The 14343-nt window shown below is 42.9% G+C and overlaps 1 protein-coding gene across 2 annotated transcripts in view; it reads left to right on the top strand.

Annotated features, from left to right (window-relative positions):
• sema6bb (sema domain, transmembrane domain (TM), and cytoplasmic domain, (semaphorin) 6Bb) overlaps positions 1–14343 on the top strand; it is a 133060-nt gene that overhangs the window by 100334 nt on the left and 18383 nt on the right. For both annotated transcript variants that reach the window (XM_026159696.1, XM_026159697.1), the window contains exons 15-16: positions 43–120; positions 5688–5746. In XM_026159696.1, coding sequence (XP_026015481.1) covers positions 43–120; positions 5688–5746 — 137 coding nt within the window. The remainder of the gene's footprint in view (positions 1–42; positions 121–5687; positions 5747–14343) is intronic.

Here is a 14343-nt window from a genome sequence, read left to right as displayed (position 1 = left end):
AGGGTCCAGGCAGTCAAATAATTTGTTTCCTCTCCTCTGCAGGAACTGCATCGCCTCCAGGGACCCTTACTGTGGCTGGACCAGAGGAAGCACCTGCTCTTTCCTCAGACCTGGAACCAGGTACGGCATCCTTCTTTCGTTTTTTCGTGTATTTACAACACCACATCATACACTGCTCACTCTTATATTTAAAACAAATTCTTTGACACACTGTTTAGAAAATTCTTTCTTTATGTCGCTCTGAAGCTCTGTGTGTGCTTTTCCTGCAGTTTTTCTCTGATCTGCTGCTTTGATCCAACTTGTTTTCCTTTGAATTTCTTTGAACTTTTATCACTTCTCAAGGTTACTTTTCTGACAGCAGACCACCCATGGAGACCATGCGTTTTTTTTCTTAAGTGTGGAAGTGGCTGGGTTTTATTTGCAATGATTTATATTTATAAGTGACATCTGTGCCCTCGGAGTAACCTCTCCACGTACGTGACAGCGTCACATTTATTGCGGCGCTCGTAAAACGTGTACGTGTTTAGCTGGATTCGATGTTTTTGCATGTTTCTCTGTTTTCTGCGTAACACACGCACACAGAGCGTTGTCTACATGAATGTGTGTGTGTGTGAAGTGCAGCGGCCTCTCTTGACAGCTCACCTCCAGTTGTGGCTGTTTCCTTCCAGAGAAATCAGATTTCTCTTTAGTCAAGCTGCTTATTGAATTAGGCTTTCAAACACAGGTGTAGTGCCAGCCGAACAGGCAACACAGGCCTTAAAGACCACCCCGGGCTGCCTGCTTATACTGTTATAGGCCTCTATGTTGGTCTTGATTTGATTTAACAAGGGCGGTCGACTCGGCAATCGATTCTGCATTGAGTTACCGTGGATTTCCTCTTTGTGGAATAATGCAACCTCTCTTTCCAAACCGGTGCGAGAGGAGAGCTCAGCAGCTTGTGTTGTTAGATGCAGTTTCTGCGGGAGAGCGGTTTTGTAGTTTAAATAAAGGTAGAGCCATCAGGATTTGCTTCTGCCAACAAGAATTTTGTGACACTTCAATATTTTGTTTTCCCGTAAGCCACCAATTTAGTCTTTTGTCAGTTGTACCGACCAACATTTTCAAAATACATCAAGTGTCCACTCGTGATTACCACCGACCAGTTTTTATACGTCTGTCTTAATTATTTGCACAATGAAGCATCAATAAAAGCAAAGCAGCGTAATAACAACAAAATGAAGCGGATAGTGCAGGTGAAATTAAAAAAGCCCATAGGAGGTTAGAAAAGAAATCACGTTCAAAATTAATTAATCGACATTGTTTCTAAAAAAAAAAAAGGAAAATATTTGGTAACAAAACACTTACAGAAACAGTGTGTGTCGGGGGGGTGGGGGCATTTTTAACTGGCACATTCAGGATATCAAAGCATGGTTATTAAATAATAAAAAATTAGGGGAAGTTAACCCATAATCTTTATGTGGTACAGTAAAAACGTGTGCAGGGATTTACTGAAACACACATACACATAAATCCAACTATAGTCGATGTTTGGTGTGAGCAGCTTTATCCTGTCTAAGCAGCTCCGTGAGGATCTTCAGGAATCGTTCTCCAGGCTTCTTGAAGGACATTCAAAGCTCTTCTTTGGATGTTTCTGCCTTTGGTTCTGGTCTCTGGCTGGATGGGGAGGCCAATCTGTGGGCTTCCACTGTGGGTTCTAATCCAGCCATGATTTCACTGCAGTGTCAGTGTGTTTGCGATCATACCTCAGTCTTTCTTCCTGTTTCACTTTATTAATGTCTGATGAGGCTTCGGTGAACAGTAGACGATCAGCTGGAAGTCTAGATCATCTCTCAGGTCCTGTGTCAGGTCTTTGCTGGATCCCCCCTCCCCCCCTCTTTAAGGACATGACTTTCAAATTCTGTCCACACATGCCGAGATATGCCAGCAGCTCTTTGGGAATTATCCCTGTCAAACTGTGTGATCTTAGGCATTTTTGTAGATTCAACAAAAAAAACTGGAACAAATTGATTCTTTGCTAAGTCGTCTCTTATGTGAGGACAAAACACTGGATCAGTCCTTGAGCTCGGTGCCTTTTCTCTGCTTGAATGCTTCAAAGGTCAAAAAAGATCCTCAGGAACAAGGACTGGACTGAAAATAAGTGAAAAAGCAACCGAAAGAACTTCATAATATCTGAAGAACTACTGCTCAATACAACTTTATGAAGAACAGCAGCTTCTTGAATCAAAATATCCAGAAATGATGGTTAGAACTACTTCCACTAACCCTTACTGGGAAGCTGTGCTGTAACAGGGTCCACACTGTGGTCTTTATTACTTTCTCTTTAGTTACTGTATGAAGTCTTTAAACAATGATCCAAAGTACCCGTGAGAATATACAAGAAAAGAAACACTGAAAATGAAAAAGCAACAGTAAGAAGTGGGCACGCACACAGAGCCACAGACACGTCTAATGTATACAAAGTGAACAACCCGCCGATTGGGAGACGCAGCCAACTGAGCACATAACATTACTCTTTATTAGGATGGCACCGCTGCAGGTTCACAGCACACTTGGACTCATTTGTCACAGTTTTTTTAGGCTTTAAAAGCAAAAATGTTTGCTGCTGCTTGACCCTTTAGCTAATTACACAATGCTGACTTCTCAAGCCAAGTTCAGCTTTCATGCACAGTCAGTGCTCTGACATGTCAGATGTAGCTGCAGTGCCATGAAACAGCGTATGTGAGAGTGATTGCTACAAACGTGCACATCTTTGTGGTAACGTACAGAAGGCGTGCATCCAATCAACTGAGCCCCTGCTAAATGCTCACTTATACTTATATGGTGACATTTAAGGCTCAGCTGATCACATTAGGTCACGCATTGGTGTTGGATTGTAAGAATATGGCATTGATGTTAATAAGTTGTTAATAAGTTTAACATCTGGGGAAAATATTGTTATTTATTCTCTTGCACCAGCTTTCTTTGATCTGAGGCCAGGAAACTGTTTAAGCACACAACCTTAAGGATCACTCTGGGCAGTGCCACCATGCAGACTGTTAAGCTAATGGCATGCTGGCTAAAGCTTCATATTTACTGTTGTAAGAGAGCGTTATTGATCTTCTCACTCATCTCTAAGCAGGACCGACAAACTTTAAAGGGGATCTGTTATTCTCATTTCAAGCTTTATATTCATTCTTGGACTCTGCTAGAGCAGCTTTTCATGAGTCGCACTGTGAAATGATCAGCATTTGTCTCGGGCGGGGACTGGGAGCAGCTCATCCCTAACTGCCCCTCATAAACAGAAGGTTTTTGAGTGCAGGTTGTCAGCCAGAGCTGTTTGCCTGAGATGGTCCTATTGGAAATATTCTCTCTCTTTAATACAAACAGAGCAAAGAGCAGAAAAATATTTGAAGCAGTCTGAGCTTCGACTCGTGAGGATTGCACGCACATATGCTGATCTCATCATTTAAAACTGGTTAATGGTTAATATGAGCACAGTTTAGACATAATAAGCCCATTTAAATATAACTGCTGAGAAAAGTAGCTGTTGCCAGTGTGAACACATTTCAAGCCGCAAAAAAAAAAAAAAAAAATTCAGTGGTTTTTGGCATTTTTACTTTACAGTAAAATTAAATTAAATAGTGAGTTATTTAATAGGAACTGTGCAGTTTAACATAGCTCCACTACAGAGCGTGAAGCTGATGAGTGTATAGCTGATGCTAAAACAGACAAAACTTTACAGTATTCATTACTGCAAACTTCCAGATTTTTTTGTAAGTTTCAAAAATGACAGCGGCAGCCAGTTACTATCATTAGTTCTCGTTTCTTTACTTGAATCTACAAAAATGTCAAAGATCACACAGTTTAACACACAGAGAATCATATTTTTGCACCAAAAAGGGCTGAAACGTGATGCACATTTTAGCACAGTGTGCAGTGTGTCCTTAAAAAATTGAAGTAAGTGGAGACGTGGAGGACAAACGGCCTAAAAAACTACCTGCGGGAAATGAATAGCATCTGAAAATCGTGTCCATAAGAAACAAGACCTGACACAGGACCTGATAGATAATCCATGTACTGTTCACTGAAGCCTCATCAGAAATGGTCACAGTGGAAGGCAAACGGAAAAAAAATGACTGATGGATTCAGATTTTTTTAACAGAGAAGAGAAAAAAAAATGCAAAAACGTCCAAAGATCTTTAAATATCCTTAAAAAAGCCTGGAGAATTATCCCTGAAGATCCTCACAGAGATGACAGAGAGCTGCTCAGAGAGCTCAGACTGAATAAAGGTGATCATAACTAAAATTTTCCATTTCTATTTTTGCTTTAAATACTGTATTTCTCATAATTTTTTCATGTTTCGATAAATCGCCGCACCTATTTTTTATTTTCCTGTGAAATATAAAGAAATGCAGGTCAGCTCAAGACTTTTGCACGCTAATTTACACATGACCAAGGAAAAATAAAGAAACATATGCATGCACGCATCATTCAGAATGAAAATGATCTGTTTTTTTAGTGATTTCGTGTGTTTTTTATGCATTTCTCTTCCAGAGCTGTGCTGTTGAGAAGGGGCAAAAGTGCACTTTCCCCTATATGATACTTAAATCACTTAACTAGAGGTCTTTCCAGTCACATGAAGCCCATTATAACTGAGTTCTGAAACGCATGGAGCCTGCAGGCACGCTCTTGCATGCGCTCACACACCTACATAAACGTTCTCGCTGCGTCCGTTGCAGCTTCCCCCTCGACACGAGCCATAATCAGAAGCACTTGTGTTTGTCTCGGTGTGCACCTGGCCTGTGAGCCGTTCTCATTTCCTCTCCACTTCCTCTCTTCATCATACTCTATGTTATTGTCTGTTGAGGTTTTCATGCTCCCCTTTGGACCAAAAGGGAAATGACTTGTATAAATACAATATGTCATAGTTTTCCACAAAAAAATGTCCATCACGCCACTCTTGTGTTAATCTATGCACGGTCTGAAGCATGTGTGTGGGAATGTATGTGAATGTTTTACTGTTATATCTTATTAGTATTTTAAGTATTCTATCTATTTTATTTATTGAATTTTATTGTTTTATTTATATTTTGATATTGCTAGGGATGATGCAATGATCGGGGACCATTCTTAATTTCGTTGTTCTCATGACAATGACAATAAAGTTTCTGATTCTGATTCTGAAATCAGTACAGTACAGTTTGAGGTTTTGCTGAATATTTCACTGATCATAAATGTGTAAAAAGTGGTAGGATGCTATGATTATGGCACGTCCTCACCCTAATCTGCATATTAATGAGCGAAACACATGGTGTTGGACTGTTCCACCTCTTTAGCACTTTGCACTCCAACAGTTTGGAGTTTATATCTACAGCAAATATCTCTAATATGAAGTCCTTTGCTGACCTAGAAATATTTGTAATTCATTGCATTAATTAGTTTAATTATTGATGCTGCTGGCATGAGTGGTATTTTGAAATTATAATGAAGATTATTGTGGGATATTAGGCAGCTCGAGGGCTTCTTCACTTCATTTTTCTCGCCAGCCTAACAAAAAAATGAGATTTCTTAAGTGCGAGGAGCTCGTCGAGATGTAACACTGAGGTAGTGCTCCCGTGTCAGAACGGATCTCCGCTGTGGGCTCAGCGGCCGAGTCGCCGTGCCTCCGTGTCACCTGATTAATGGCCGTGTCTCCTCTCCTCCGCAGACTGCCTTTTGAGCAAGATGTTGAACATGGAAACGTGGACCACTTGGGCGACTGTGACGGTAAGAGGAGCGATTGTGGCTCTGTGTATTTGTGTTGCTCTGCAAACGTTCAAACAAATAGCTCTCCTGTCTTTGGCAGGCCTTACATAAGCTCGGTATGTTCGAAGTAAACAACAACACAGTAAAAGAGAGAAAGAGCCGGGTGGTTTCAGTTTACACAGAAGACATCCTCAAATAAACCCACAATACGTCTCAGTCCACCTCGGCGGTCGGCCGTATCTAACTCCTCCCCAGGCTTATCGCTCCGATCCTACACGAAGGCCTGAGAGCTGGTTAGAAAATTACAGTGTCTGTTTTAGCTAATTTTGTTCTTCTCTCTGTTTACTCTGTCCTCCTTTGTATGCTGTCTTTGCTTTGGTCTGGTAGGTTTTGTTCCATATACATGTGGTTAATTATACTCAACTCCAGCTTGGATTCCCCTTGATGTCCTCTTCCCCCCCCCCCCCCCCCCCCCCCCCTCTATCCATATCATTATGAAAATAGATTTGGTAACCAGCAAAGCACAATCTCTACTCTAGATACACTGAGGTTTCGGATACTCCCGTGGCACCCCTCGCTTTGATCTATGTGCTAATTTCAGTGCGTGCAAATTAATCCTTTGCTTCTGAAAGTTCCCGGAGTTCATGTGCTGTGCTCCCTGAGAGAAGAACAGATAAATATTTCATAATCAGAACCTGCGTACAACTCTAATCCTGTTTCAGATGGCCCCTCCGTTTGATGCTGCTCTCTCACGTCAGGTCCTCTGACCGCCAAGCTGCGGGCGACTTCCTCTGGAGCTGATGACGGAACAAAGTTAGCCTTCAGATTTTGACTTCACCAAGCCCAAGTGTGCGACTTACAGAACCTGTGGAGGACCCTAGTCAAAGTAGTGGTCACATACCTGCAACGATACACAAAATTCACGGTTCGGTTCAGTTCGATACTTTTTCGATACAAAAAAATGTTCATGCCTTTTTAGTTTTTCATTTAATAAAATTATAAATATATATTTTAACTCAAAAGTACAGTTTTTAAATTTAATGCTGCTGAAACAACAAAATAATAAAATAAAAAAATCTATCTGATCCAGAAATCACTCATCTTTGGAAAAGAGAGTTTATTACAGAGAAATGGCTCTTTCCAAAATAAAAGCTATACTATACGCTTCTTCTATATTCTCAGCAGCATATTAAACGTATCAGGTCCCCATAAGGAGAATTATGTGCTAACGGCTGTCTAAATGACTCGGGTAAAGTTTGTAGCATGCATGCTTGTGGTTTTTGTCTGCTTCCACTTGTCTTTGCACAAGGATCATGTCAACGTAAATGTGCAGTCATATTCGTTGTGTTCCCACTAATGCTGTCAGTGTTAATCTCGTTAAAATGACATTAACAGCATAACGCCACAAATCTCCCTTAACGAGTTACCGCGGATCGCCCCGTGCGTGGGGCTGGACAGTGTCAACACATTAACAAGCTAACTGCGCTAACGCACTAGTTCCCACCAATGTAATTGAGCATTGCGTGGCACATCCGACATTGCTTTACTTTTGTCCATGACGCGCTTACCATCAGGGTCATGCTTCACATGAAAACCAAAATAGTTCCAAACGCCAGATCTGAATGAGGGTGGGGGAGGTTCAATTTCGGGTAGCGTTAAGGCAGTGACCATATTGCAACGAGCTTAACTTCTGTATTGCTAGCTTGCGCTGCGCTCAGTGGATCTGTGCTCGACAGTGCAGCCTAGGTAGAGTAGTAGAACGCAGATCCCCTGAGCGCTCAACACAGACAGCATCGTCAGAAGAAAAGTTGATTGTTCGATACATATGCGTACCGAACCGAAAGCACTGTATCGAACGGTTCAATACCGATACGAGTATCGTTGCACCCCTACTAAACAGATAGCAGGGTGTGTTATATCAAACACAGACTAATTAAAGAATCTCTGGGGTTTTTTGGTTATTAACACGTTTGTGATTGCCAAAAAGCATAATGATCTGGACAGACCGGCAGCCTATCCAAGCAAAGAAACCTTAAACAGATTTTAATGTATTTGTACTTTACATTAAAATAACATCTTGGTTCTTTATCAAAGCTGCTGCTCTGCACAGCCATCGTTGTCCGCTGCAGATCTGACGGGCGAAAAAAATCCTGCAAATGAAGAATAAGCGCTCACATTCATTTGGTTCTCGCACTAATAAAAATTATAAACTAGATGAAAAATGGTCATTTTAATTAAATTGCACAATTTCTACCATGTGGAGATTTAGCTTGAGCAACTGTACGGCTTAATTAAAAGCAAAACTTCTCGATCATTACTGGTGTGCTACGCTGGTGGGTGAGAGATGAACACAATCACACGGGTGTATTAGTTGGCTAATGGGGCGTTTTACAAGCTGCGGTCTGGGATCCCGGTTTTGATGTTATGTTTACGGGTTTCGTGCGAGGTCTCGGGGTCAGGCTGAGACTGGCTGATGTTAAAGGTGCTGCTGCAAATAGATTTCTTAGAGCAGCACAGACTGACGGTGCATTAGCTGGTCCTCTGTGGTTGATCTCATTTACAACTTGCAGTTGGCTATCGTGCTTAAATGTTGTGGCACACTGAAGCAGGAAACTTATTTGAGATCATGACAAAAGAGGCCAAGTGATCATATGAAAACAATTAATCTTCACCAATGTAAGATTTTCTCTCTTTGAAGTCACGCATTCCAGAAATACCTCTTCAAAATAAAGGGCTCATATTTACACAGTCATTTCAGTCATTATGAGTCATTCGTATCCATTTAAGGGGACCGATTATCCTCGTTTCCAGCTCCATGTTGTTATTATTGGATCCTACTAGAGCAGCTTTGCACAATTCGCAGTTTGATGCCATTTCCGTCGTTATGACTCATTCATATCCAATTAAAAGGACCTGTTATGGTTATTCCCAGCTCCGTGCTTTTATTATTGGACTCTACTCGACCAGCTTTCACACTTTGATTGATTATTGATTAGATTACATACTCTACTTTTACTCTCCTTTTAAAGCCTTTAAGACCTCCCTTTCAGACAGATTTCTTCTGATTGGCTGCCCCTCGGAAGCAACTCCCAGCCGGAACTATATAATGAGGAAAGGCACATTAAAAACTCGTGTCCATGATTCTGGCCACAGAGTCGACAGAGAATGTTAATTTATGAATTTATCATATGTACACGGAGATGAAAGCGTGCAGTATCTGCTGGTCTTGGAGCGCCGCCACATAAAGATGTACCGTCCTGTTTTCCGGTCCTGCCTTTGAGGAATTTCCGAGCTCCGAGGCACGTTTTGGTCCCACATCTGATCCCTTCGTGAAATATGGCCGAGCTGAGCTCAGCTGACAGAGGCGTGCTCCGCCGGTGCGAAGTGACCGGGCACTGCTGGGCCGACATGGCGGGAATGTGAGCCGGCGTCTATCTGACAGCTGCCACCGACGCTCAGGCTGCACTTTGTCTCAGCGGACGTGATGAACTCGGTGCCGCGATCTATCCTTTCATCATATCTCTTTTATTTGACACTTTCATTGTCTCTGATACGGTTCCTTTCCTCTGTGTTTCCTGTTCGTGGTTAATGCCGAGTCCATCTCTCTTTGTCTTTCTGTAAGACAAAGACTCTTTCAGTCATCTGCAAATGTAATATTCAGTCAGAGGAAGACGGAGAGCCGCGGCTTCAGCAGGCCTGCTATGAAAAACTGTCACTGACACCGTTAAGACTTTGAAAACAGAGTGCACATCCTCACTCCGTGTGCCTGTCAGCATTCCTCTGCGTTTTTATGTATATAGGACACGCGCTGTATATGCATGTGCTTGTAGCCACACAGACTCCTCGGAGGCCCGGAACGGTGGAACAGACAGAAGCCTTTTGGTTGCTGAATATTTCATATCTCTATATTGGACTCATTCCACCTGTCTGTACCTTGACCAAGCAGATGAGAGGTGAGATATGGTCTGGCCTATCTATGTCTCTTTAAGGGAATTCAGCAAACTCGTTTTTTGCTCTCTCCCTTTGGCTTCTCCTCTCTTCTTGAAGATGAGTCACTTTCTGTAGCTGCATGTCTAACAACATTTTCCCTGTCGCTTCCAGCCACAGTTCAGATTTCATATTTTCACCGTTAAAAACAGAAATTACGAAATAATAAATGAAGCCATGTGATGATTAACAGGAGAGGACATAAGAGAAAGGAAACTCTGAATATCCAATCTTCGCCTCTTCCTCTAAACAGCCGGATACTTTCCCCGCGGCAGGTAACATGTTTTCATCGTAACAATTTAAGAAGTTTAAAAGCAGAAGTCCTCTTTGATAGAACGGCTGTCGGTGACAATCTGAACGCATTACGTCTTCGCTCTGCCTCGCTCTTTCAGGATTCTGGTGTTATCTCGCCACTGGCGTCTGAGCCTCCTCGTTGTTTCTTTCTTTCAATTTTTCCAGACATTTTCTCTGAAATATTTTCCATTGCTGTAAATGTTTGGAACCGAATTACTGAATAAAATCAAAACTGCCTGCTTGGCTAGACACCGCCAGTGAAACTGGAGGTGAGAAAGTATGTTGCTATTTGTATTTCATAATTGGCTGAACCGACCCATTAAGGTTATGATGGTCATATTAAAATTATGCTCGTTTTGTTTTGCTATTAATTTATGGCGCCATTGCTTTTGCTTCCTGTGCTTCAGCGCTCCTGCGACCGGGAGTTCCACGTGCTTGGCTGCATTTCTGTCATTTTTCTTTCTTCCCCCAGCCTGAAACGACAAGCTTCTCTGTGATTAGTTCTAGTTTGCACAAGTTAGCGCTGCAGACTTTTCAACGTCTGGATTTTATTCATGTAGCGGGGACGCTGTCATCGTGGGTCGGGTTCAGGTTAACCTTTCACTGCCAGTGCTACTCCTGATGGGGAAGGTTGTGAGTCACAAGCCATGGAGATTTTGACAGAATGGGATGAAAACTACCAGAAAACGTGGATGGGAGCGACATGAAAGACTCGGAAATGACTTACATTTGGGAGACGGAGGTGAAAGATGATTCTCATGTGGGAGAATATGAATAACAGTCTAACAGGAAACGTGTGGGTCAAAAAATGTGTGGACGCATTCCCCCTTAAAGCTTTGACAATCATTGGAACAGGGAAAGGATTTTACGAGTTTAGCTTCCATGCATGTGCTTTGTACGTTCTTGGTGAGGAAGTTGGGAAAGTAAACTGTGTTTGTCCTTCACACGCTGAGCAGTAAACCTGCACCCCGTCAAGGGTAGGTTGGTTATATTCATGATTTAAGGGGATATTATGCTAGTTTTGTTCTTCTGAGCCATTTATTGTGCCATAGTCTGCAGTCCTCTACTGCTTCAGTGCCTCTCCTCTAACTCTTCTCCCTCTGGTCTCTGTAAGTGCTGCACTGATTTCAGAGCAGCATTGTCGTCAGACCTCAAAGAGAGATGGATGGACGGCCTTACTTAGAGCCCAGCTAACTGCCTCCCCTTTCTCCTTAACCAGAGAGGAGCAGTTGCTGGAAGGAGAATCGATTTTCATCTCTTCGCTGGCTGATGGCAGTCGAATAGATATCAAGGGTGATTCTGCAAGGGGAAAGGAATGGGGCCGAGAGCAGCACAGATGGGGGGGGGAGCTGGGTAAATCAGATCAAGGAGTGGAGAGTAGAGCAAAAAGAATGAGTAAGGGATTGAGAGATCATAGGAAGAAGGCAAACTTTGAGGATGGAAAGGGAGAAACAGTTCAGGGGATCAGAAGCACAGAGTCATAAGGGTGAATATAGAAAAGAAGCAGAGTGATGGGGAGAGGGGACAGAAATAGTCTGGTTATAGGAGGAGGAGATGCAGCAGCGGTAATCACGTAGGAAATTGAGAAAAGAAGAGGGTGAGGGTAGATGAAAGCCGTGAGAATGGAGGCCGGCGCAGGGAAAGGAAGGAGCATCTTTTTTTTTGCGGAGCTTGGTCGGCCCGGTGTGACAAATGGACTGAGAGCACCACGGGCGTCTCCTGCGTCACGCAGCTGTCGCTGGCCTCTTCGGCGGGCTTGTGACCAGGCTGTAACTCTGCCACGGCGACGTAAACCACCTGCCTCGTATCCTCCTGATCTTTTCTTTTCACACATCACAGAGGAGCTGTCCTTCTACTTTCCTCACGCAAGCATCCACGTCTTTACTTTGCTTCTTTCAGATTAGTCCATCTGTCATGAAAGTCAATGAAATGAGGATAATGTCTCTCACAGCATCACTGAAGGAATTTCTTTCTGCAGTGTCAGGAGCGTGAGACCAGTTTCTTAATGGGAAACGGTGAGGAAGTTGAGCGTAGCTCAGGATATTGACTTGTGGTTATGTATGGCTCTCTGTGCATTTATTAGAAACAAAATCCCTCCTCCACACACACACACACACACACACACACACACACACACACACACACACGCACGCACCCCAAATATTAGTATGTAGAGACATGCTGTTGCTCTAAACCCACTTTGATCAAAGCAGACTTTGGAAGCACAGCATTTAATTGAGACGGCGTGTTGTGGGAGGGACACTTTGATGAAATAGATGAGGTCAGAGAAATATCTGGATTCAATTATTCACGTGTGTGTGTGTGTGTGTGTGTGTGTGTGTGTGTGTGTGTGTGTGTGTGTGTGTGTGTGTGTGTGTGTGTGTGTGTGTGTGTGTGTACAGGGCATGTGTGCTAAGGCAAGTCTATTAATCTATAGGCTCTATTTTCTCTTGTGCAGGCACTTTGTTGTTGCTCTCTAATCTCTCTCATACAAACTAACATACAGCACAAACACTGGGATGGTGAAGCTGTGATCTGTACACATGCAGCAGTTTCGAGGCTCTAATGCAGCAGTGGGCAATTTCCCAGGGGGCCACACTGCTGTGAAAATAATTGCCCATCCCTGCTCTTATAAATGCATGCACAAACATCATATACATTTTAATTTAATAAAATACTGTGTGTGACTTCATGTTGATTTTAGCAGACCTTCTCTTGCTCATGTGATTGAAAAGATGCAACCATCACGTAGCAGTAATATTGACATGACATGAATATTGACAGGGGCGTCTGCTGCGCAGTGAATAATACCCATAGTCAGGTCAGCAGTGTCAGTACATTCATCAGTTATTAAATAATTCTGACACAACTCCAGCATGGAATGAAATAAATGTATTTTTCATTCTGTCCTGGAGACACAGACTTTTCAGTCCGTTTCTGTCTTTAAAGCAATTTTGGTCCATAAAACAAGCAAACAGTCACAATGTGGCAGGCAATCTGTGATAATACGATGATTAACTTAATGATAAATCTGCAAAATCACTTTGTTGCCATCTACACGTGCAGACTAACCATTACCTACTCACATTCCAGCCACAATCTCAGAGATATTAAACGGAAATTCAAGAATTCCTCTACAAACTGTGATGTGAGGATTTAACTGCAAAATGACAAACACGCTCAGCAGCCTTTCTTTCACATAGGAATACAAGCAGTTCGGTCAACTCTACTGCAAAGAGCCACGTCGCAGACTGTCAGCAATCTGTCTCCATTTAAAAGTTAGACAGCATTTATTTGAAAACCTCCAGCCTGTCTGAGAAGACTGCAGTCAGTCTGAGACAGGCTGCCTCCCACCAGGCGAGCAGAGGAATCGCCCCGAGGTCAGAAGCGGTCGCAGGGAGGTTTCCTTCTTTTTTCTTACCAGCTAGGGTCACAGGAGAGCTGGAGCCGATCCCAGCAGATGCTGACAGAGACGCGAGGTTCACCCTGGAGTCCTCGCAAGTCCATCACAGGATTATTTATTAAGTACTAAATAAAAATATTTGGGCTGCTGATGCACAGAATGCTCTTCCTGGCCTCAGAGGAAATTTACATGACTTGCCATAATTAAGGTTGCCGTGACTACACGTGTTGATATTGTATTCCACCTTTTAATAAGCCCTTAATGGCTTCTTCAGCTTATTTGCTTTAGTGTGCCATGTGAGAACTGCGTTTGTACCTCTGGTCTCTAAAACTGCACATATAAGTTGTGCAGAGTGTCTGCACTTACAGTTCTGCTTGCAGGAACACCGTCATTAATATCTGCGGGCGAGCAGTTGTGTGCCCTCCAATTTAGAAGGCTCTTCACAGTGGACGTCTCAGCAAGCGTGACAAACTGCAGCTGGATTTATGCTGGATTTACTTTTAATGATGTTTGAGCAGAACATACTCTGTTGACAGAAACCCCCAAACTACTTCTGAAATGCTCGAGTGTTTTGTGTGTGTGTGTGTGTGTGTGTGTGTGTGTGTGTGTGTGTGTGTGAGGGAGATGAGAATGTGTGAACACGCGTGTGACAGGTAATATAAGCCACTTCTGTAAACAGTGTAATGAGTCAGATTTGATTAAAGTGTCGACAGACGCCACATATGTCAGATCCACTTGCGACAGGCTCTCGCAACGCGTCGATTGGTCGGCTTCAGTTTTTCCAGGTCGTAACCTTTGCTGACAGGCCAATCGGTTACAGCATAAACACGGGCTAAATGGTATGTCAGTACGCCAGCTTGGGTCTTTTAATTTACCGTGAGGGCATCTTAATTCTAAAAGAAAGATTCTCGTATCCACATCATTTTTGGGGTCC

Source organism: Astatotilapia calliptera, chromosome 23 (assembly GCF_900246225.1).
Source record: "Astatotilapia calliptera chromosome 23, fAstCal1.2, whole genome shotgun sequence".
Taxonomy (NCBI): Eukaryota; Metazoa; Chordata; class Actinopteri; order Cichliformes; family Cichlidae; genus Astatotilapia; species Astatotilapia calliptera.
The sequence above is the reverse complement of the archived record's forward strand: the minus strand, read 5'-3'. Positions and strand labels throughout refer to the sequence as shown.